The 26,742-nt window shown below is 35.1% G+C and overlaps 1 protein-coding gene across 3 annotated transcripts in view; it reads right to left on the reverse strand.

Moving 5' to 3' along the window:
• Nucleotides 1-26,742, reverse strand: part of Pibf1 (progesterone immunomodulatory binding factor 1) — a 232,488-nt gene that overhangs the window by 53,142 nt on the left and 152,604 nt on the right. For all 3 annotated transcript variants that reach the window (XM_046449462.2, XM_058580979.1, XM_058580978.1), the window contains exon 14: nucleotides 26,036-26,138. In XM_046449462.2, coding sequence (XP_046305418.1) covers nucleotides 26,036-26,138 — 103 coding nt within the window. The remainder of the gene's footprint in view (nucleotides 1-26,035; nucleotides 26,139-26,742) is intronic.

Here is a 26,742-nt window from a genome sequence, read left to right on the forward strand (position 1 = left end):
TTTCTACTTTTGGACACTATTCATTATAGTTAAAGCAGACCCATAAAGAAAAAAAAACAAAGTATTTTCTATAACTTGGATTTTACTGTACTTTTTCTTTGCTTTGGTAATCATTCTTTAAAATCTACTACAATGTCCCCTGGAATCTTATTATTCTACTAAGTTACTTTATGAACTTCAAATATGCAGTTGGACTAAGTTCTATTAACCTGTGTAACCAGTTTCTCTAGTCAATTAAATCAAACAATTGCCTTGACTTTGTTTTCACAGAACTGACCCTAACTGAATAAACTGAACTGACAAGTAGCTTTGTGTTTCAAAGTGCAGAATAGTCCATGTGTGCATGTGGGATGGAGTGGGGGTACGGGTGGCAGGGAAGGACTAAGAGCATTTACTAACTGTGGTTAACTGTGGCCTAGAAGGAGCTATTTAAAACATCCAATCTAACTTCAGATACACAAACAATATCTCATAAAAGCAGTCAGTCTTATATATCTTAATTCATTTTTTCATGACAGCAATTACATATATTTGGCTTTAATGTTACAAACAAACTTAAGAGCTTAAAGCCTTACTTCCAAGGTGTCTAATATACAAGCTAGGACTTCCTCGATCTTTGGATAACAAAAACTACAATGGTATTGTCACTCTTAAGGGTGTATTTCTTTATAAACCTGTTTGTAGGCTTTTAAAATCCCCTGGTATCTCTCTTTCTCCCTCCTTTCTCCATGGTTTTTATTACTCGGGAAAAAAGAACATGTCTCTCAATTAAAAGTGATAATTTTTATTTTTGAAATAAAAATAACACAATTTCATTAAGTTCCTCCAACATAATCTTACAAAGTCTTTTCTATAACAAGCCAGGTATGTGGCACATGCCTAGAATCCCAGCAACTCAGCAGACTGACATAGGAGGATTACAAGTTCAAAGCCAACTTTAGCAACTTAGAACAACTCTGTCTCAAAGTAAAAAATAAAATAAACTGGGGATATGGCTTGGCGGTAAAGCACCCCTGGATTCAATTTCTAGTACCAAAAACCAAAAACCAAATCAAAACCCCCAAAACTTCTAAAAATAAACAAAAAACAAGTTTTTCTGTAACTACAATAATTAGTATTCAAAAAGTTTCACAATCGCTCACTTTACCTGTTGTTAGTAATCTGTTCCTTATAGGAAAGCTTTTGTAATTAATGACTCAGGAATTATGTACGTAATAAATGACTCAGGATTAACCCACGACATAATATTTTAATATTTTATAGAATTGTTATTCCTCCTTTGTTTCAATAACTTATATGTATGATTCAGAGGAAAGTAGCACCTGATTAAAACATAACTATATATTTTTTGATACAAATACTAATTTAAATTATTCTTAGATAACAATCTGAAATTATTTTTCTCTTATAATTTAAAAATATCTAAAGTTGACAACTTTTTTTTTTTTTTTTTTACATTTTTCCTGAATGTGGAGTTTAGTTTCACAGAAACCCTTGGGAATGTGGTTCTTTCTTGCTGGGGATAAAGTGCATTCCTGTTGAAGGAATTTAACACTGAGTTGATTTCTGTGTATAAAACTTTATACAAATGATATGTTCTAGTAGTAGAGATAGATTACACAAAACCACCCACACACCCTTGCTTAATCTTGGTGATCATGCTATGAATGTAAAATACCTGCTTGGCATTCAATATGAGGAAACATGTTGGTACTACTTCTCTGTGTTCTCTATCACTTGGAAAAATGTTGAAGAATAATGATTTATGAGTCTCTACCTTAGTCCTACCTAAGTCAGAATTTCTCAGGATTGGATCTCTATTCTGATAATCAGCCCAATTTGGAGAATATAGCTCTACTGATCTTGTACTTGCTGTAGGCCATTCCACACAACTATTTTTTGTAGATAAACCATTTTACATCCTGAAATTATCATCTTAACCATTAAAAACAGTTCCTTTTCCCATGTACCAATATGGCTAATGACACTATCACCTTTTATTTTGGTACCAAGGGATTGAACCCAGGGGTCTTTAACCACTAAGTCACATACCCAGCCTTTTTATATATTTTTTATTTCGACACAAGATCGAAAGTTGTTTAGGGCCTTGTTAAGTTGCTGAGGCTGGCTTTGAACTTGCAATCTTCCTGCCTCAGCCTCTGGAGCTGCTGGGATTACAGGTGTGCATCATTGTGCCCAGTCCGACACCATCATCTTTAATGAAAGTAAGATGTAGCTGATACAGTTCAAACTAATAAAGATCTAGGAGAGCCAGGCACACTGGCGCATCCCTGTAATCCCAGAAACTCAGGAGGCTGAGGCAGGAGGATTATAAATTTGACCCACCAGCCTGAACAACTTAATGAGACTATGTTTCAAAATTAAAAAATAAAAAGGGTTAAGGATCTGGCTCATTGTACACTGCCTCCTGGTTCAATCCTCAGTACCACACACACACATACACACAAACACAATCCTGGAGAAACTCCATTCTGCTAAGTATATCCTCTTGGTGGTTATACCTGTGATCTCAGGAAATAGGAAAGGGGCCAGTATAGACAGGATTGTGGTGATACAATGATACTCTGGCACTTAGGGCAGCAGCTGTTTATTGTTTTGCAAGTCTTTTATTATTTTAAAAACAAAAAGCAAGTGCATGCTAGTTGATTATCAGCCCTGCTTCTGGTCCTGGGATTCTCAAAGTATGAATAGGTTAGAAGGGGAAACTCACAGGAGGAGAATGCTAACATATTTGAGAGTAACCAGCATGGAAGAGATGATTGAAGTCATGGAAGTAGATGGTAATACAGAGTATAATTATTTCAAAGTGTACCCTTGCATCACTTTTACTTAGAGTTAATGGATGCAGATTCCTGGGCCAGCGATGTAGCTCAGTGGTAGAATGCTTGCCTAGCATGTGTGAGGCCCCCTGAGTTCGATCCTGCCTCCCTGCCCCGCCCCCAAACAGATTCCTGGGCTTCTTTCTATACCTATTAATTACAAATAGGTGCATCTAGAAACCTACTTTAATTTTTTTTTTCTTTTTTAAGTTTTTGCAGTAGTAGGGATTGACCCAGCGTGCTCTACCACCAAGTTACATCCCCAGACCTTTTTATTTTTGAGACAGGGTCTCGCTAAGTTGCTTTGAGCTTGTGATCTTCTTGCCACAGTTGGCCTTGAGCTTGTGATCTTCCTGCCACAGCCTCTGAAGTAACGGGATTATACCACTGTGTCTGGCTAGAAACCTACATTTTAGATAAGAACCTTGGTAGATTTTTATGCTCATTAACATTTTAGAATCACTGCTGAGGTGCATGAATAGAGCACAGTGCAGGTGTGTGAGGACACCTATATTTAAGGTTTAGATGATCGTGAAGACAGCTAAAGCTAAGTAGACTAAAGAACCATCTGGGCTATAGGATGAAAGCCAGGGGAATAGGGTTGTAAAGCAAAAAGGATAACATTCCTAGAATGTATACAATGTTTATGTTATATGTAGATCAAACTGGATGAACATCAAGAACATTGGCAATTAGGAAGTTATTAGTGACCACAAGGAAGGGCACGGATGATTGCAGAAGGAATATTTAAAACACATACAAACACACAAGATACTTGATAAAGGGGATAAAAAGGGAAAAATAATAAGTGAAGATAACTAAAAAATCATTTGTAAAAGGGATTCAAACAAATCAGTTTAGATAACCCAAATTTGGTAAGGAAAGTAGGGAGATGACAAAATTGATGGTTTTGGGGAATAGATGAGATCTACAATGAAAATAATGGGAAATAGCATAGAAACAGAAAACTAAAAACACTGGTCAACAGTAGTGAGGGCCTGGTTGATGTTCAGCACCATGAGTTTGTAATGCTTCCAAGCAGCAAAAATAACAGATTTCCACAAGATTTTTTTCAGGATATTATAGTAAAAACAAAAGACTTTTTCTTTCCCTCCTTCTATGAAATATTTATAGGGTACCTACTAGATTGTGAGATACTATGCTAAAGGTGAGGATTGTCAAAAATGCGTTGCCAGGTTTCTGTTCTGACGACTAAAAGGCTCAGGGGTCACTCCAGTTAAACTGGGCTAACTGGGCTGCATGAAATAACCACACAAGAGACACAAATACCTTTTTCTTTGGGGTAGCTGTGACGGCTCCTCTGACCTTAAGGGTCCGCAGAAAGAGAGAGAGAGAGAGCATGCGCTGACCCCTTTTATTGAGGAGAAGCTATTCAAATGAGGCAAGGGGTCAGGTTTCAGGGGGCTGAGTCTATCTTCATGATGTCCACTGACAGCAGGTTGACTGACACCTGGGTAGGCCACACCCAAGGGTAAGAGAAGGGGACACACACAGGCACTTCCACGGAAGATTCTATCCTAAACAGGGCAAGGGGTTATATTACAAAGGAACAGGTGAGCATAGCTTCACCCATGGGGCTGTTGTAGCAAGACACAACCATGCACGAGACACTGAGTGCCTCAGCACCCAGTTGGGGAGTGTGACTCAGTCAGGTGTAAGGTTGGTCTCCCACAATGCCTGATGGATGAATTGGCAACAAGGCCATCTAGAGTGCTTGCAAATTGTAGTATTCAGATGGCTGATAAAGTCCAAGGGTGATAGGAAGAAGAGCGGAACAAGGACAGGCATGATAGACTAAAAAACACAAAGAGTTTATGAGACTGTGACTCACAATGAGTCCAAATGAAATACAGATTAATGAGAATGAAAGGCCTGGGAGGGCTGGAAAGACAGGAGATTGAGAACAGAATTTTTGAGTTCAAGTGTTAGAATTTCTATTTTTCTCTTACAAGGCTACTACTGAGAAATTAATTTTATTTTATTTTATGGTACTGGGGATTGAACCCAGGGGCACTTTACTATTGAGCCGCATCCCCAACCCTTTTTACTTTTTATTTTGAGACGGGGTCTTGCTAAGTTGCTTGCGGCCTTGCTAAGTTGCTGAGGTTGGCTTTGAATTTAGGATCCTCCTGCTCAGCCTCCCAAGTCACTGGAATTACAGGCAAGTGCCAGTGTGCTGGGTAAAAAATTCACTTTGAAGTTGTTCAACAGTATAAAAACTGATTTTGGGGTATGAGTGTGAAGAATTTGAATAACTGCAAACAGCTCTTAATGAAAAAATTTATAATCACTTAGGAGTTATCAAGGCACAACCAGTTAAGTAAAAAGATTCAACAATTGCCTTATTTGATATGTAAACAGAAAATAATTTTAAATAAGTTACTGTTTTCTCCAATTCAGTGATGGTTGACATTTGATATCCCCCTCCCACCTGCCACAGAACCTAATATTTTAACCTTTTTATAAAAGCAAGGCTTAAAGAACAAATTCTAACCTATAATCCTAGATTCATGATAACTGAATTTTTCCCAGAATGAATCACAGCAAAGAATTCTTGGTTTTAGCATTGGTAAGGTTATACACAGACCTGTTACTATAAGGACAGTGAATATTCTGTAACAAGTTAGCCACTCATGTCGTAGATAAATACATGTTCATTATTATTAAAATAAAAGTTACTTTTTATATAATCCATATCAGCACAGCCTCAAAAAATAAGAGACAGTGACAACAGTTAATAATAATTTGAACTTAAATTCTTAAATATTGAAACAGGGCCTCCCTAGGTTGCCCAGGCTGACCTTGAACTTGTGATCCTGTCTCAGCTTCCCAAGTCACTGGGATTACAGGCATGAACCATCACACCCACCAATAATTTGTACTTGTTAAAAATACAAATAAATGGTACTATGTTCTGATTATGTTACACAATCCCCATGAATCTTGTTTGTTCCAACAACCTCTTCACTTTAAGTCTTCTTCATGAAACCTTGCCATATATCACCAATTTAATCAGCCACTTATATCTAGTTATATCTTGTACATCTACAGCATGAGAATGCTAAGCTTATGGGGAATGAAGTACCACATTAAACTTGCATTCAGACATACAGGTAAAACTATCTCCAAAATTCCTTAAAAGTACAAATAAGTAATTTATGTAAACTAAGTTAAAACATGAAGTTACGAGGCTGGGGTTGTGGCTCAGTGGCGGAGTACTTGCCTAGCATGTGTGAAGCACTGGGTTTGATCTCAGCACTGCATATAAATAAATAAAACGAAGGTCCATCAACAACTAAAAAAAAAAATTAGGTTATAATTTTTCTCTAGAAAAGGTACTTTCTAGAGGGTATTGGAGGAAACTAGCTGCAAGGATCGTCAAACTGCACAAGTGACAAAAGGTAGCCATGACTGCCTAAACTGAAAATGAATCACTGATATCCCCTTCCACCCTTCCTTTTCTTTCAGTTGTTTTCAATCCTTGGCCCTCAGATTCCATGTGCCATCTCATCCTTCTTTGTCTCTTTTTAAAAATGGATTTTACTTTATATATTTTCTGAGGAGTCTTGCTAGATTGCCCTCAAGCTGGCCTTGAACTCCTGGGCTCAAGTGATCCTCTTACTTTAGCCTCTTGAGTAGCTGAAACTACAGGCACACATCACTGTGCCCAGATAGATTTTACTTTACAGGAGTGATTCTTAGCAAGACTGAGCAGAAAGTAAGCCTTTCTAAATTGACACATCATTATCAACTAAATTGCACTTTGAATTAGGGGTCACTCTTAGTTTTGTATATTCTTTGGGCTTAACATGAAAATATAATGACATGTATCACTATTATTACAACATACAGAATAGTTTTAGTGCCCTAAAAATCCCCTGTGCTCTACCTATTCACCATTCCTTTCCCCCTAACTTCTGGCAAGTTTTCACCATCTCCATAGTTTTACCTTTTCCATAACATCACAGAGTTGAGATCATATAGTAAATGGCCTTTTCAGATTATCTTTGCCTGTTTTAAAAACTGCTTTTTCTCATCTGTCTTGCTTTTTCTATTTTTTCACTTATTTAGAAGTAACAAATCAATCTGTATTAAAAAATAAAAGTACTTTATTCACTTGATCAGGAAATATCTTGGTAAAACTTGTCTTATTTGGAATTTAATAAATATTTTACAAAGAAGAACACTGAGGCATAAAGAAGTTAAGCAACTTATTCAAGTATTACTAGCTATCTGGTAATTGTTAGAACCAAGATATAAAACTAGTGAGTCTAGCTGTAGAATCATGTCAATATTTGTTACTGCCTCTCAATAACAGAAAAGAAAGCAGTATTAAGTAAGTACAAAATGTGAAGAGAAGGAATCCCTCTGCCCTACTGCCCCAAATTAAGAATATGGATTAAGGGCACATCCATGTGTGTATATGTGAATATAATGAAGAAATGTGACAAATTATGCTTCGTAACCATAATTCCATGTTATAAGTATCTTGCTCTTTTTTTTTAAAGAGAGAGAGTGAGAATTTTTTTTTTTAATATTTATTTTTTAGCTTTCGGCGGACACAACATCTTTGTTTGTATGTGGTGCTGAGGATCGAACCCGGGCCACACACATGGCAGGCGAGCGTGCTACCGCTTGAGCCACATCCCCAGCCCAGTAACTTGTTCTTTATTAGAGCTCCTTAAGTATTGTCTGGGCTGGGGTGTGGCTCTGTAGTAGAGAGCTTATCTAGCAATGCGTAAGGTGCTGGGTTCAATCCCCTGCAACACACACATACACAGACACAAACATAAAGAAAATAATATGTCTATATATAACTGAGTAATAAAAATATTAACAAATGGATATAAGACCTTCAAAAAACATCAAGCTTAATAAAATAAGATTTATTTTTAAAAAGGAATCAGTATGAAATTAGAGGGGTACCTTTTTGTGAAGATGAGAGTTAAACACTTCTCCAGATAAAGAATGAAATAGTGAGGTTCTCTGAGTCTTAAGTCTCTCTCTCTCTCTCTCTCTCTCTCTCACACACACACACACACAAATTTAGAGGATCTGAGTACAAAGATGATTCAAATTTGTAAATGGTACTAACTAATAAGCATTATTTTTTCCAGTTGTGAAACTATTTTCTTAATAAACTTCCAGGTTTATGAAGAAAATATTACACTTATTTTATCAATACTATGTCCAGCAACTGAAAAATAATAAAATATTGGACAAAGGTAAGTTAACAGTTTAGCTTAGTGGTAAAGGGCCCCTTAGTGGTAAAGGTTCAATCTCCGATACCAAAAAAAAAAAAAAAAAAAGGAATAGAGAGTAATGCCCACCAAGGAATTACGAAATTATCCAGGTGAAAGACAATGAGAGATTGTACCAAATCAGTACAAATAAAGGAGATGAATTACAAGCATGTTCGGAAGACCATATGGAAGACTTGATCTTTGCGGAATACTTCTTTCAGACTCTTTGATTACATATGTACTTACTACATACATATCTTACTATAAAAAAAGAAAAGCTATAACAAGGTATTTTTGTAGATGATAGCTGAATCCATGGAAGAAGGTGAAATATCATGCAGTTAAGAACACTACTAAGACTGAATTCTGGGGCAAGTCAAAATGTACAGAACAATTAAAGAACAAGAAGTGAAGCTGGATATGGTGGTGTATGTCTAAAATTCCAGCAATTTGGTAGGCTGAGGCAGGAGGACTACAAGTTTGAGACTAGTCTCAGCATCTTAGTGAGATGCTGTCTCAAAATAAAAAAAAACTAAAAAGGCTGGGGATGTAGCTCAGTGGTAACACATCCCTGAGTTTAATTCCCAGTACCTTGGGGATGGGTATGAGGAAGAAATAAAGAAAAATAGTTAACACAGGAGATTGATAAGAACCAGGATAACTAAGTGGTACAGCAGGAGCAAAGGACACATTACTTGGGGTATAGGGGAATACATGTGAAAACTTGGGGAAAGGGAAGGTGACAGAAGACAAGAATGAGAAGTAAGTAAGCATCAATCTGGCTTTCTACACCATGCAAATAATGTGGATAGGATCTGGTAGGTAATGGACCTTTAAAAATAATAAGTCATGACAGTACATTGGAGAGATGAGTAGGAGAAAGACTTTCTGGATTGATGAAGTAAACTTCACTTGCTAAATTAAAAAAAAAATTCAGACAATGTAGTTCATCATCTAAATGTTCTTTTAAAACTCTTATATTCTACTGGTAAAATAAAAGCCAATGTTATTTATTTTAAATTATTTTTATTATAAACATTTTGGGAAGTAAAGGGCACCATAAATGATACTATTTTCCTCTCTTCTATGAGGACAGGATGTGCTTTATAGTTGCTTTTGGTCAAGTCTACACATGAACAATTTTGGTTTCTATTTTTCATACAGTTACTTCAATTGAGTTTTTTTTTTTAATTATTTATTTTTTAGTTGTAGATGGATACAACACAATGCCCTTTTACTTTTACGTGGTGCTGAGGATCGAACCTGGGTCCCGCCCGTGCTAGGCAAGTGCTCTACCGCTGAGCCACCATCTCAGCCCTCAATTGAGTTTCGAATAAGGCAAGTCCTTCATAGCTAGTCTACTTGTCCTTTAAAATGTATAAAAAAATTACAATGTGATTTGGAAACAGAAAGTTTGTGTTAGAAAAAAGTATAGAAAACAGTTGTTCAATATATGATAAAAATCACCACCTAAAGTCCAAGAAAAAAAGCTGTACAATTTTGTTTTTTTTTAAAAAAAAGTGACAATAAAGCATTGTATCACAGTTCAATTGTAGCATCCTGCAATTTTCCACTTGGTATATAAAATATTGCCCCTCCTCCACATCAACAGAATCTTGAAAACATTGTGGGAAGGCTGACTCTGATGTTTAATGAGATTAGTTCTTTTAGGGCTATGTGGTAGATAGGTCAACCTCCCCCTTTAAAGTGCCAAGGGGAGCCAGGCATAATGGTGAATGTAATTCCAGCAACTCACGAGACTATGACAGGAGGATCACAAGTTTGAGGCCAGCTACAGCAACTTAGGAAGACCCTGTCTCAAAAGTAAAGAGTGAGGATGTGGTTCAGTGATGAAACACTCCTGCATTTAATCCCCAGTAAACTGCCTATATCCTGTGTCCCAAAATTTTGAAGTGAGGTGGGCATGCTGGTCCATTCCTACAATCCCAGCAACTTAGAAGGTCAAGGTGGCCCAGCTTACATAACATAGCAAAGCCTAGTCTAAACAAACAAACAAAAAAATAAAAAAGCTGAGGTGGGGTTGTATAATGCTAGCAGAATACTCTTAGAGGTTGTTAGAGGCAGAAGAGTGGGTCAGGTAACCCAAAGGACAGAGAGGCAAATGTTTTATTTCTCCAGGTACTTACTTTGTAGAAATATATCCCAGTGTCACTGGTATTTACTAAAACCCAGTGGCAAATATTACAAAGACTCTACCAAGCAGAAATGCTCCTCTGTCACCAAGCATACATTAGATACCCTTCTGTTTATTTCTTAGTTATACATCTTAAGTGCATATTTTGTTTTTAGATGCTTCTGAATTTTTCCTATAGGAAATTCCTTTTCTGACAATCTGGAGCACTTCTACATTCCTTTAATATGCTTTCTCTGGATAATGAAATGCACAGAAGGAGATGGGTCAGAAAGGGAGGGAAGGAGAGAAAGCTTCTTGTACACACTACACAGAGAGAATGTGAAGAGAAATTCATCTCATAAACATCCTTGAACTTAAGTGCCTTCTCCACAGTGATAATCAATATCTATGATATTTTTGGTCGTATATTATTTTAAATACTCCATACATGTATCATGAGCATATTTATGGATGTATATGTGGGTATCCATGTATATGCATACATATATTCCTTGGCATTGAAATTCTGGGCAATAAAGAATATTGCCAGAATGTTATTTTGTTTTTAGGTATACTTTAAAATAGATTTTTGTTAATTATTTTCATAATCAGTTTTTTGTTTTTTTTTTGGTACTGGGGATTAAACTCAGGGCACTCAACCACTGAGTCACATCCCCAGCTCTACTTTGTATTTTATTCAGAGACAGAGTCTCAACGAGTTGCTTAGTGCCTCACTGTTGCTGAGGCTGGCTATGAACTCGCAATTGTCCTGTCTCAGCCTCCTGAGCTACTGGGATGACAGGCGAGCACCACTGTGCCAGGCTTATTTTCATAATTTTTATATCACTACCTAAGTTTGATGGATGGGATAGATCCACACCTGAAGAATCAATATTTAGTTTATACCTATTATGACTTAGTGTGTTGATCAGCAAATCTATGCCTTTAAAAAGTCTTTATAGTTTTTTATATTACTAAGTAATACATGAGAGCTGGAATAAATTAAAGACAATTAAAAAATGCCTAAGGTAAAAATCAGTTGGTTCCTTGCTACCCCACTCATGATCCTAGTAGTAACCACTGTTTGCTGTTAAGACAAATAAAGAGGTCTTGGGAACTGTTTCCTATTCCTTTAGACAGGCTGATCTGAGGTAGTCTCTTTTATTGTTACATAGTTACCCTGTATGTAACTATGTAACAATGGAATAGTTACATATTTAACTATATAATGCTCCCTGTCCTATTCCTGTTTAAATAAATAGGTAGAATGTTATGGGGTAGAGCCCCTCTATCAGAGCCCTTGTGGTGGTGCATATAAACCATTTATACCAGACTTAAGTTTACTTTTGTATGTGAAGAGAATTTGGGAGAATTTGGCATATACTCTTCTTTGCCTGTAAGTTTATTCTAATAAAACTTGTTTTGTATTTACAGTACATAACTAGTGATATTTGTGTCCCTTTGCCATGACATATTTTCAAGGTTTTTCCTCCACTTGCTCTTAACTAAAAGTCTGACAAGCAATTAAAATTTTTTCTCTATGCTTACAGAGACACGATCCCTTCCCTGTGCATAGACATGTGTACACACACATACATACACACACACAAATATATTAAACTGAAATAGAAAAACAATACATATTATTATTATTATTTCTTGATAATAACATTGTATTTTTCCAAGATATTCTGTTCCACCAAGATAGTTTGGTCTGCCAACTGTGTTCTTTGTGTGTGAGGTATGTTTTATAGCCATTTCACTTTTTGCAAACAGATGATAGCAGGATAAATGTTTATGAAGACTGGCATAATAACAAGGATAAGCAGAAAATTATATGTTCATAATAAAACATGACTTAAAACTATAAATAAATGCTCAGAACTTTTTCCTTAGCTAGATTTATATCCAAGTCTTATTCTATAACTTATGTGTCAAATCCAACTTTTCATTATTTTTTGTCTATTAATTAACATCAGTTTATGTTAATCATTTATTTATTGACTCAGCAAATGTTTATGAGCACTTTTCATAGACTGATCTCTGTGTTAGTGCTAAAGCTATAACAATGTGAACACTTTTCCTGCAATCCACAATATATAGTAGAAGACTCTCAACTCTGTGATTGATATATACCATTAATAATGGAGCAACTTCCATTAACTGCCTTGACATTATCTGATACATTTTTTGCTAAAAATGGAATCCAACCAAGACTTTTAGATCAAGTATCACTTTACAAGAAATTCGAGGGATAGAACATATTAAATAATGCCATAAGAATTTACTCCAACTATAGAACAAAAGGCCTAATGTCTTAAAAAAAATTAATGTGAAGATTTTTAAAAATGAGGATATTCTAAATTAAGAGAAAAAAATAACAAAATTAAAAATTTAAGTTTTGATTAGGTTGTGAGAAAAGAAGTTATGATTGATTATTGGGAATTTTTAAATACAGGTTGTATTTTAAGATGATGTTAAGGGCTTTTTGTTATTTGTGTTCTAAGATGTGTAATAATGTAATTCTGTAGGAATTTAAGTAGATTCATGTATGGAATATAATGAAGTTGACAACTTGCTTTCCAATGTTTCAGCAAAATAAGAAATATAAACACATGTAAGTGGATAAAGCAAATTTGACAAGATTTTAATTTCTGAGTTTGGGTAACAGTTATACAAGTAGTTGTTCTTTTAACTTTTATTCTTTGAAATTTTTCATAATATGATGTTGAAGAAGAAAAAGAACCTGTTATGAGGAGACTGTATTGGTTCTCTAATTATGCCCCAGAGGCATTTGGAAATGAGGATAGAGGTATTATTGGTTATCAAAATGATTGTGGACAGCTACTGTGAATTAGTAGGGAGGAGGGTGGCAAATAGCCAATAACCTGTGATGTGTGGGAATTCTCCAACTAACCATGAATTATATTTCTCAAAATGTCAAAAGCTCCCCCTTCAGAGATATAAACCAATAATTACCACATACCAAAAGTATGCCCTTGGTCCCTCATCCAAGTCTAGGGTCTGTTCTTTAAACCACACACACACACACACAAAAAAAAAAAAAAAAAAAAAAAAGATCCTGATACAATACAGAAACAATACATATATGCAATGTTTTTTCCTTTGAAAATTTATCAATATAGTATGACTGTGTTTTAAGGTCAGTGTGTGGTTTGGATCTGTAATGTCCTCTAAAGTGTCATGTGTTGAAGGTTTGGTTCGTAATGCATCAATGATCAGAGGTGGGGCTTTGGGGGAAGTGACTGGATCATTAAGGCTCTGACCTCATCAATGGACTGACCCACTGATGAGTTACAACTGAATGGGCTATTAGGTGGTAGGGCCCATATGGAGGAGGTTGGTCACTGGGGACATGCCTCAAAGGATATTTCTTGCCTCCAGCTATGTTCTCTCTGCTTTCTGGCTGCCATGAGATGAGCAGTTTTCTCTTGCCATAGAGCAGGCCTAAAGCAATGGAGCTAGGTGACCAAAGATCGAAACCATGAGCCCAAATTAAATCTTTCCTCCTTTAAGTAGTTCTCAGGTTTTTCATCACAGTGATGAAAAGACGACTAACAGTAAAAACATATACAACAACATATTCTATATATCTCCAAAACTCTTTAAAATAATTTCAAATCTAGCAATGTAAAGTTTTTTAGCAAATTATTATCTGGATCCTGCTAAATGCCTTCTAAATAATATTCCAGGCAATCAGATATTGCCATTTGGTCACTGAGGATTGTACATATCCCATTTTCTAGATATCTTTCCAAAAATAAATTACCTGAAACAGATAAATAACTAAGCATATACAGTAGGAGATAAGGCCTTTTGAACAAGGCTGTAACCAAGTCTATTTTGTCATTAGTGGTTGAATATACTGTGAGTTTGACATTTACTGTATAACTAGAAAGAGAAAGAACAAGCATCAAGGGCCAAGGAAGCTAAGGAAGGCCGATTCTTGTTGGTGGTAACATGGCACATTGTAGGATTTTGGGTTTTCTTCTGCTTAGCACATCACACACCAACACTCCATTCTTTACTAATGTAGTGGTTTCCTAATGTCAGTGGGCACACACACACTTTCATGAGACAATGGTGTAAAATTACTGGACATCAAGTAATGAAGGATATTGATTCCAGGTGAACTCTATGATTACCCCAGTTTATTTCCTGGAAAATTTCCAGGCTGTGGTGCAGGGAAGAGGAATTTAAGACAGGCTATGTCAAATTCCCTGAGTTAAGGAGCTCCTACTAGAAGTAGAAACCAAGGTGGCTACAGTTCATGTGGCAGAGTATTTAAAACAAGAAAGCTGTATAGAAAAAGAGCTCTGAGAATCTACAGATAGTTCCTCTTAAGTATTTACCTGGCAGTGAACAGTGCATGGATATGAAGAAACTACCAGAGACTAGAGACTGAACCACGGACAAGATTAGGAAGAGCGGTCTCTGCATCAGCCAGGAATAATGTCTAGTCTCACCAACCAAAGAATTTACAGGACATGGGATTCTCACAAAAGTTTTGTCATATTAGTAGGAGAAAATTAGCCTGAGGACAACCCCTATCTATAAAAGTTTAAACTCGAGACCTGAGAGAACCAAATTATTTCCAAAAAACAACCATCTTCCATAAAAGTCAATAAAATCTTATAGAAATATTAAAATATTTAGCACCAAGATAAAATTTTCAATTTCTGGCATCCAGTAAAAATATTACTAGGCATGCAAAGAAGCTGGGCACTATGATCATAATGAGATAAAAAAAAAAAAACTTAGTTGAAACCAACCAAGAGGTGACACAATAAAAAAATTAGTAAACAAGGATATCAAAAGTTATTAAATTGTATTTTTTATGTTCAAGAAAATAATGTTTGAGAATGTTAATTAGAGACCTAGAAAATACAAAAAAGATTCATGTTGAACTTCCAGAAATGGAAACTATAATATCTGAGATTTAGAACATAGCAGATAGGATAAACTGAAGATTATTTAATGGAAAAGATTAGTGAACATGACATAATAAGAGAAATTATACAAAAGGAAGGGCAGGAAAAAGACTGAAAAAAACGAAAATCATTTAACTATGTTGTGGGACAGAAAAAGAGCCTATTATATGTCTAATTGGAGTCCCCAAAGGAAAGAAAAAATATAAAAATAATGAAGGAATAAATTTGATGAACTCACACACATTTAGCAAAACCCAAGCACATGAAACATGAGAAAACTTATAGAAAGCCACATTACAATTCCTTAAAGCTAATTAATGACAAAAGGAAAATCTCTTGTTTCTGTACTGGGGATTGAACACAAGGCATTTTACCATTGAGTTACATTCCCAGTCCCTTTAAAATTTTGATATAGAGTCTCATTAGGTTTCTGAGGCTGTCCTTGAACTTGTGATCTTCCTGCCTTAACCTCTCAATCTTGTTGGGATTATAGGAATGTGCCACTGCACTTGGCTTAAAAGGAAAGTCTTAAGAATAGCTAAAGACATAATACATATTACCCAGAGAGGAACAAAGATGAGACTGATAGCAGTGTACAGATATTAGGAGAAATAATACAAATTGCAAGAAAATAAGAAACATCTTTCAAATAGAGAAATCAACCTCAGATTCCTTTATTCTTGGGGGGTGGTGGTGGTGGTGGTGGTGGTAAGTGTCAAACCCAGGGTCTCTCACATGCTAGGTTAGTGATCTACCATTGACTATATCCCCACCCCCAACCTTAAATTGTTTATAAAAGCATAGGTGAACCCAGCAATTCCATTCCTAACAATACATATAAAATAACTGAAAATAGGTACTCAAGCTCAAAAAATAAATGTTTGCATTAACATGTTCATAGCAGCACTATTCATAATAGTGAAAAGGCTGAAACAACCCAAATGTCTATCAATGAATGAATAAACAACTTTATAATAAATATATGCAATAAAATATTATTTATAGCCATAAAAAGGAATGAAGTAGCTGGACATGGTGGTACATGCCTGTAATCCCAGCGGCTAGGGAGGCTGAGACAGGAGGATAGCAAGTTCAAAGCCAGCCTCAACAACAGCTGAGACCCTGTAACTCAGTGAGACCCTGTCTCTAAATAAAATACAAAATAGGACTTGGGATGTGGCTCAGTGGCTGAGTGCCCCTGAGTTCCATTCCCGGTACTGGATACACATTACAATGTGGATGAATCTTGAAAACAGTATGCCTAGTGAAAGAGACGAGACTCAATTGGTCATATATTGTATGATTCCATTTAAACGAAAGATTCAGAATTGGTAAATCCATAGAAATTTGGATTTGGTGGTTGTCAGAGCCTGGGGGCATATGTGAGTGGGGATTAACTGCTATTCATGGCTAGAAGCTTTTATTCTGAGGTGATAAAAGTGTTTTTGAACTAGATGGAGGTGGTGGTTGTACAACATGGTGAATACTAAAAGGTTAGTTTTATGCTATGTGAACATCATCTCAGAAAAGAATTTTATTTTTTTTGTAATACTGGGGATTGAATCCAAGGGTGTTCTACCTCAGCCCCTTTTATTTTTTATTATGAGAAAGGGTCTTGCTACGCTGTTGAGGCTAGCCTTGAACTTGCAATCTTCCTGCCTCAGCCTCCTGAGTAATTGGGATTATGAGCATGCAGTATTACAGAAAATAAATTTAAAAACCAAAGATAAAGCATAAGACATATAGAAAAAAAACCCAGATAAATTGGACTTTATTAAAATTAAAATAATTTGTGCATTAAAGAAAATAATAAGCTGGGCACAGTTGTGCACACCTGTAATCCCAGTGGTTTGGGAGGCTGAGGTAGGAAGATTGTGAGTTCAAAGCCAGCCTCAGCAAAGGCAAGGTGCTAAGCAACTCAGTTAAACTCTGTCTTGAAATAAAATACAAAATAGGGTTGGGGATTTTGCTCAGTGGTCGGGTCCCCTTGAGTCCAATCCCTGATAACCGCCCCCATCCACCCCAAAAAAAGATAATAAGAAAGTGAAAGATAACCAATGGGGTGACAGAAGTATTTGTAAAACACACACATGATAAAGGTCTAGAACCAGAATATATACAACTAACAACAACAAAAACAAAACAATGCAATTAAGTAATGGTCAAAGACCTGAAGAGACACTGTTATGGATTACATGTCTCCTCCAAAACCCATGTTGAAATTTAACTGTCATTGATACCTCATTAACAGGCAAAGCCTTTAAGAGGTGATTAGGTCATGAAGGTACGTACCACCCTTCATAATCCCTTTTATATCTATCTATGATATAATCATTAGAATGATAATGATTATATCATAGATAGATATAAAAGGGATTAGTTTGGCCCCTTATCCTCTCTGCTTCTCTTGAAAGTTCTCTCACCAGGTGATGCCTTCTGCCACATCATGGTGCAGCAAGAAGACTGTCAACAGATGCCGCAACTTGCTCTTGAATTTCTTAGCCTCTAGAACGATTAGCAAAACAAACTTCTATAGTTTATAATTTATCCATTCTGTGGTACTCTGTTATAGTAGCAGAAAACAGACTAAGATATTTTTCTAAAGAAGATACACAAATGGCCAAGAAGTACTCAAGTGATGCTGAATATAATTAGCTATTAGAGAATGCATATCAAAATCACAATGAGTTACCATTTTACACTCAATAGGTTGGCTACAATTAAAAAAAAGAAAGAAAACTAATAAGCATTGGCAAGACTGAAGAAATGTGAAAACCTCAACATGACTGGTGGGAAAATAAAACAATGTACAACATAAATGAATACTGAAAACATTGTTAAGTGAAAGAAGCTACACATGAAAGGCTATATACTACACAATTTCTTTTATATATGAAAGATTCAGAATAATCCATAGAGAAAGATAGCCTATTAGATGCATGCCAGGGATTGGGGGAGGGGACAATAGAAATGAGGGGAGAAAAATGGGGAATGACAGCTTAATAGGTACAAATAAGTTTTCCTTCTGGGGTGATGAAAATGTTCTTTAACTAGATGATGGTGATAGATACACAAATTGTAAACATACTATAAAGCCACTGAATTGTACACTTCAGAATGATTTAAATGGTGAATTTTACATTATCTAAATTATCTCACTATAAGTAAGAATGAACTCTTAAATGCCTACTTCCAGTTAATTTGGCTTTAGTAACATAGATATGAGAATTGTATTTTTTTTTTTTTAGAAAGAGAGAGAGAGAGAGAGAGAGAGAATTTTAATATTTATTTTTTAGTTTTCGGCAGACACAACATCTTTGTTTGTATGTGGTGCTGAGGATCGAACCTGGGCTGCACGCATGCCAGGGGAGTGCGCTACCGCTTGAGCCACATCCCCAGCCCCAAGAATTGTATTTTAATCTTGACTTTTGTCAAGAAATGTAAAACCAAACCCTCCAACCCCAGAAAAAAACCAACTTTTTGCAATGTACAGAAGCAGAAAGAATTCATCAACAGCACACCTGCTTTTGTGAGAACTGTTGGAGGAAGTGCATCTAACAGAAGGAATATGATCTCAGACTGAAATAAGAATTTATATAAAGGAATAAAATGCCAGATATGGTAATTATTTTATTAAATATAAAACCTTTCTCATATTAATATTTTGATTATATTATATTTAGATTATTAATTATTTAGAATAATTGCCAGGTACTATGGATTTTATAATATGCCTAAGTAAAATACATGACAATAAAAGCACAAAGGTCATGAGGCTGGCTACGTATATGTTGTTATCTAAAACAACCACTGTAATGACAAAACAGTCATAGCCAATAAGAAAAACAAAAAAAAAAATGAAGGCCAGGAGCAGTGTGGCACACGCCTCTAATCCCAGCAGCTTGGGAGGCTGAGGTACAAGGATTGTGAGTTCAAAGCCAGCTTCAGCAACAGCAAGGTGCTTAGCAACTCAGTCAGATCCTGTCTCTAAATCAAATACAAAATAGGACTGAGAATGTGGCTGAGTGGTTGAGTGCCCCTGAGTTCAATCCCTGGTATCAAAAGGAAAAAAAAAAAACCATAAAATGAAATGATAAACAATATTCAATTAATACAAAAGAAGGCAGGAGAGAAAAAGAAAAAGGTAAAGAATAGATGGAATATATGAAAATAAATAAGATGACAGTATATATAACTATATCAATAAACATATTAAGTATAAATGTTCTATAGAAATTCCTATTAAAAGTCATGTTGTTAGACTAGTCACAAGTAGGATAGAAAAACATACACCCTACTACCATTAATCTAAAGATATGAATCATTTACACTGAAAACTGAAAACTTATAGTATTAACAGAAATAAAAGAAGACCTAAGTAAGTATAAAGAGACACTGTGTTCATACTTCAGAATGTTCAATATTAAGATGTCAATTTTTCTCATTTGATCTATAAATTCAATGCAATCACAAAATCACAATCAGGTATTTTTTTGGGGGGGTAGAAATCAACAATTATATAACTGATGCAAAAATACAAAGAACATAGAACAGCCAAAAATCTTTGAAAATGAACAGAGTTGTAAAACCAATACTATTTGGATTCAAGATATTATAAAGTTAGTAATCAAGATGGTGTGGTTTTGACATAAATATAGATGACTAAGTAACTGGAAGAAAAACAGAATGTAGAAATAGACTCACACATAAATGACTGAGGTTCAACAAATGCTAGAACAGTTTGGTTTCAATATACAAATATGTGAATTTCAATTTTACTCTACGCAAAAATTAACTGAAAATGAATCACAGATCTGAAACTACAAAAAACATCTAGAAGAAAACACAGACAAAAACCCTTGTGACCCTGGGTTAGGAAAAGATTATATATATATATATATATACACACATATAGGCACCAGGGATTGAATTAGGGACACTCGACTACTGAGCCATATTCCCAGCCTTATTTTAGAGACTATGTCTCACTGAGTTGCTTGGCACCTCACTTCTGCTGAGGCTGGCTTTGAACTCGAGATCTTCCTGCCTCAGCCTCCCGAGTCGCTGGGATTATAGGTGTGCACCACTGCGCCTAGCAGAAAAGATATTTTATATACAATACCAAAAACAAAATTCATAAAGTAATGAAGTGATAGACTGAACTTGATAAAAACATCTCTTCAAAAAGGATGTAATCCCAGCGGCTCTGGAGACTATGAGGCAGGAGGATTGAGAGTTCAAAGCCAGGCCCAGCAATTTAGCAAGGCCCTAAGCAACTCAGTGATACCCTGTCTCTAAATAAAATACAAAAAAGGGCTGGTGATGTGGCTCAGTGCTTAAGTGCCCCTGAGTTCAATCCCCAGTATCAAAAAACATTTTGGTGACATGACTTTTTTTTTTTTGTGTGTGTGTGTGTGTGTATCCCTGGCCTCATGCATGCCAGGCAAGCACTTTACCACTGAGCTTTAGCCCAGAATTTTTTTTTTTTTGGTTGCTATCCTCTTGCTTCAGCTTCCTAAATCACTGAAATTACAGACATACACCACCATGCCTAGCCAAAAGAGATACACATACCACCATGCCTAACCAAAAGAGATACACATACACACACACATATACACCACCATGCCTAGCCAAAAAAGATACACACACACACACACACACACACATATTTTTTTGGTACCAGGGATTGAACCTGGGGGTGCTTAACCACTAAGCCATATGCTGAGCCATTTTTTATTTTGAGACAGGGTCTCACTAAGTTGCTTAGGGCCTTGCTAAGTTGCTGAGGCTGGCTTTGAACTTGTGTTCCATCTGCCTCAGCTTCTCAAGTCACAGGGACTACAGGTGTGTGCCACTGCACAGGGACAGCCAAAAGACATTCTGAAGTGATTCAAAGACAAAGCTATAGAAGGCAAATTGTATATCTGATAAAGGACTAATATCTAAAATATGGTCAAAACTCAATTATAAGAGAGCAACAGAAAAAAGTGGACAAAAAATGTTAACAGATACTTCTCCTGAGAGGTAAATAAAGTGGAAAGAACCTCAAATGAAAAGATGTTCAATATATGGGGCTGGGGTTGTGGCTCAGTGATACAGTGCTCGCCCGGCATGTGTGAGGGACTAGGTTGATCCTCAGTACCATATAAAAATGAATAATAAAATAAAAATATTGTGTCCATTTATATCTAAAAAACTATTTTAAAAAATTAAAAAAAAAAGATGCTCAATACATTAGTCACTGGTCAATGCAATTAAAAAGTACAATGAGGGGGCTGGGGGAATAAGTTAGTGGAAGAGCACTTGCCAAGCATGCGCCTAAGCCCTGGATTTGATCCTCGGCCCCAAACCAAGCAAATGCCATCAAAACAAACAAACAAATCAACCAACCTTGAAAAATGAAAAACTCACAACACAACAACATACCACTGTACACCATACTACTAGTGGAAATGTAAAATGGTACTAACATTTTAGAAAAAAACAAACGAAACAAAACAAAAGAAAAAGTCTGGCACTTTCTTCCTTCCTTTCTTCTTTTTTTGGTACTAGGATTGCCTAGCCCTTTTTATTTTTGAGACAGAGTTTTGCTAAGTTACCTAGGGCTTTGCTAAGGTCCTGAGGCTGGCTTTGAATTTCCAATCCTCCTGCCTCAGCCTCTTGAATTTCTGGGATTGCAGGTGTGCATCATTATGCCTAGCTTGGCAGCTCTTTAAGACCATAAATAGACATCAATCATATAATCTAGCTATTCCACTTGTAGTTATTTACCCAAGAAAATGCAAGTATACCTTCATTCAAAGACTTGACCATGAATGCTTATATCAGGTTTATTGGCTATAAATGACCAAAATGTCCAGGAATAAATACAAAATAAATAAACTGGTATATCCACACAATATAAGGTTGTTCAGCAATGGAAAGCAATGACCTATGGATGAATCTTATTACCTACAGTGAAAGAAGACAGGTTAAAAAAAAGTCCATGCATACTATATGATTCCTTTTATATAATACTCTAGGAAATAACAAATTAATCTATAAGAAAACTAATCAGCAGTTGCTTGGGAACTAGGATGAAGAAAGTTGCGGGAGAAGGATTCTGAGGGACACTTGGTAGTGGAAATCTACGTATTTCTTATATTCACTTTAATGATAAGTTATATTGTATACTTCAAATATGTGCTGTTTAGTGTATGTCAAATTATACTTCAATCAAGGTGCTAAAAAAGAATGTTTTCTTTTTATTCCCCATTTGAGTATTATTAGTGTTTTCATTTCTCAGAGAATCCTAATAGCAAATAAATCAGTGGTAATTCTAGCATTAGTTATGGGTTTTATCTTTGTATTAGTCTCAAAAACTCTAATATGGCTTAAATATTTAACTTTAAATATTTAACCAAAGCATATAGATCCTGAGAATTTTCCTTCTCTATTTTTTTTTTATTATCTACCATGAAAAATCTATGATAATAAATTACCCAATACCATCATCTTTCGGCTAGTTTATGTAATTACTTTTAATTTAAGCAATATATATATTTTTTTTGGTGAGCCAGGAAAAAGAGTAAAATTCATGGAATATTCCAAATTAAACATTTTTGTTTTCAACATTAAGGGAAACATACATACTTCAGTCAGTACAGTTACCAATTCTCCAAATGTATAATAAAAAAATTTCAAAATTACACAAAAACACAGAAATAAATAATGAACCTATATGTGAAAGTCAGCCAGCTTCAAACATTAGCAACATTTTGTGATTTTTAAAAAAATTTTAGTCTCTTTTTCTCATGGAATATTTTACGGTATCATACCATTCTACATCATTAATATTTAAATATTTAATCCTTTCTTTCAAAAAGTCACAGATTATTTTGAAATTGCTCATACAAACTGGGCATAGTGGTACATGCCTGTAATTCCAGCTACTCTGAGGGTGAGCTGGAGGATGACAAGTTTGAGGTCAGTCTGGACAATTTAGCAAGACCCTGTCTCAAAATTAAAAAAAGGAGAGGGGAGGGGAGGGGGGATAGTAGGGGATAGGAAAGGCAGCAGAATACAACAGTCACTAATATGGCATTATGTAAAAATTGTGAATGTGTAACTGATGTGATTCTGCAATTTGTATTTGGGGTAAAAATGGGAGTTCATAACTCACTTGAATCAAATGTATGAAAGATGATATGTCATGAGCTTTGTAATGTTTTGAACAACCAATAAAAAAAAAAAGAATTTGACCATTCTAACCTTAATAAAATATGTAATAAATCTGAAAAAAAAAATAAAAATAAAAAAAATTTAAAAAAGGGCTGGTGACTTGGCTCAGTGGTACATTGCCCCTGGGTTCAATCCCTATTCTGGAAAAACAAACAAACAAAAAAAAAGAGTTGCTTCATAAAACGTTAATTGTACTTCATTACAAGAACACTTAATTTCTTGCATTTTTCTCCAGCAATTTATACACAAGTATATGCATGTTTAGAAATTCTCATTTTAATTTACTGTAGTATTTTAATATTTTATTTTGTAAAAGTAGGTTATATATGTAATATATAATACTTTTTCTAAAATTATTTTTAAAAAATATTTATTTTTTAGTTTTAGGTGGACACAATGTCTTTTATTTTTATGTGGTGCTGAGAATTGAACCCAGTGCCTCACACATGCTAGGCAAGCATGCTACCACTTGAGCCACATCCCCAGCCCTCTAAAAGTATTTTGATAAGTTATCTATATTAGCAAAGCAAGGTTCATTCCTCTGTGTCTTTTTCATTTCTTTTTTTAAGTACTGGGGATTGAACCTCAGGGCACTCTATATTCATAGTCCTTTTATTTTTAGAGACAAGGTCTCACTAAATTGCCCAGGCTGGCCTTAAAACTTGTGATCTTCTTGCCTCAGCCTCTGAGTAGCCAGGATTACATCTATTTCTTTGTTTATTCATTTATTTATCCTTTCCTGCTTCTACCCACTGATGTGCTGGAGTTGGGCTGTAGCATCATATAAAAGATAACTAGTAAATTTTTAGGACTTTTGTGAGCTGGTTGTTAAATTCAACCATAATTAAAAATTAAGCAGTTTAAATTTATAATAGAATCAATTTTATTAAAAACAAAGGAAACAAGTACTTAAAACTCATCAATTTTTAAATTTTTTTTCCCCTCATACTGGGGATTGACCACAGGGGTGCTTTACCACTGAGCTATATCAATTCTTTTTACTTTGAGATAGGGTCTTGCTAAGTTGCTGGGGCCAGCCTTGAATTTGTGATTTTCTACCTCAGCCTCCATGTTGCTGGGATTACAGTTGTATGCCACCACTCTAGACTACATTTTAATTATTTTAATATCATCTATGCTTGAGTTTACATATATTTGTTTTCGCTACATGGTGCAAACGTTATGCAAAGGGGTGCTGCTGAGAATTTTTGCTCTTATCTGTCTGTGTTCAGAAACATTATGTTGGCATTTTATAGCTAGTTATATGCCACAGAGATGAACATATGCTACAAATGACAGTCCTCCCTCACACCCCTCTTGGGGAAGCTGGTTGTTAGCATTTATCAGCACACTACTGCATCCACTCTGATCATTAATTCTTTGCCAGGCACTGGAGCAATATGAAATATTTCTATTTTGTTTTTGAAATTTTAGGACAGAGATTCTCTTAATGTTATAGTATTAAATGTACTTTAATAGAAGATACTATAAAGATAAATATGAACATGTCCTTAAGAAAACAAAGAATATGCCTGTAATCCCAGCAACTTGTGAGGTGGAGGCAGGAGGATCCCAAGTTCAAAGCCAGCCTCAGTAACTCAGTGAAGTCCTAAGCAACACAGTGAGACCTTGTCTCAAAATTAAAAATTAAAAAAAAAAAGGAAAAAAAAAAAAAGAGCTGGGGCTAGGCGTAGTGGTGCACGCCTGTAATCATAGCAGCTTGGGAGGCTGAGGCAGGAGGATTGGGAGTTCAAAGTCAGCCTCAGCAACTGAAAGAGGCTGGAAGCTGGAGCAACTCAGCAAAACCCTGTCTCTAAACAAAATATAAAAAAGGGCTAGGGATGTGGCTCAGTGTACAACGCTCCTAGGTTCAATCCCTAGTAAAAAAAAAAAAAAAAAAAAAAAAGAAACAAAGACTACATAGTATATATTAGTAGAATTTAATGTTTTTTAAAAATCCCTTATAATATAAATAAATAAAGCTCTTAAAAGAGTTTTAAAATATTACCCTAAAAAACCTGGTTTAGTTGAGATCAGAAAATAAAAGGAACACTTGAGGGTGGCAACTTTGGTTTTGTTTTGACTTGAATTTCAAAAGCACAGAAAAAAAATAATTTGATGTTAACTAAAAATAATAATACATATATTAAAATGATATATAAATTGTATAAATATTCTTTAACAGAATGCTAAAGCAAATGGCAAACATGAATCTGACTTTAAGTGGAAACAAAGTTAAGTGTGTTCAATAATAGATAAATGATTTTTTTTGAACACAGAAATAAAGAGTAAATCTTAAAAATAGTGGAAAACTTAAAATGTCATCAAAATTTGCTAAACTTGTTTTGCCAGTTGAAATTCTCAGAAATCAAAGCTTTTGTCTGTCTAGTCTGCATTTATACTTAGTCTGGGCACTTTAATCCCCTTTTTGTTCTTAGTTTTGCCATACACCATAAGTTATTTTATAGAGCCTTAACGTTCAGTTAGTTTCATAAATTGTGAAATAATTTTGTACTACCAGTTTATTTTCAAATTGCTCAGAAGATTAAACAAAGGAGTTATAAAGAATTAAAATGAACACTGGGTTTCTTTATACATACTTCTTTTGTTTAAGTTATTTACCTCTTGTGAAAGCTGTGTTACTTGGTCCTTTTGATGTCCAAGATCTTTTAAAATCAATGAGTTTTGTTTTTCTAACTGAAGAACTCTTCTTGCCAAGTGGACACTAGGTGAATGAAGTGAGAAAATTAATGCTTGCAACAATGCAAAAAAAAAATGGTATCTAAAATATTCAAAATGGGCTTGTGAGCTAGAAAACTGATTATTTTTTATAATATTTAATTATTAACAGAAAAAATATGGGATCAAATAATAAATCAATGCAAGACCAAGATCCCAACAACTCAGAATTCTGAAAGTAAATAAAAATCCCCATAACTGTGATATATTGATTACGGCAGTAATGGTTTCTAGCTCTTGCTACAAAAGTGAATTACTTTAAGATACTTGCTTGAAAAGACCACAAGATAGCAATTTACAGCTTTTCCCCATTTTTATAAAAATTTCTCTGTTACAAACGGATCAGAAAATTAGTTGAAATATTATGAACAATAATATGCTGGCACTTTGAAAAGCATCAGTGTTTACCTCAGATAACATAATGCATTTTACAATTGAATAGGTTTTCTATTCAAAGTACGGATGGAAATGATGTATAAAGCTTGGAAAATGTCTATGGTAAAGGTAAGAAATCATCCCTCTGATACCTGCAATATCACAACTTATCATTCCGACTTTCAGTATTTAAAATTACATTAAATATAAAATGT

Source organism: Marmota monax, unplaced genomic scaffold (assembly GCF_021218885.2).
Source record: "Marmota monax isolate L192 unplaced genomic scaffold, Marmota_monax_Labrador192_F-V1.1 WCK01_AAM20220418_F8-fsc00137, whole genome shotgun sequence".
In the NCBI taxonomy this organism is placed as follows: domain Eukaryota; kingdom Metazoa; phylum Chordata; class Mammalia; order Rodentia; family Sciuridae; genus Marmota; species Marmota monax.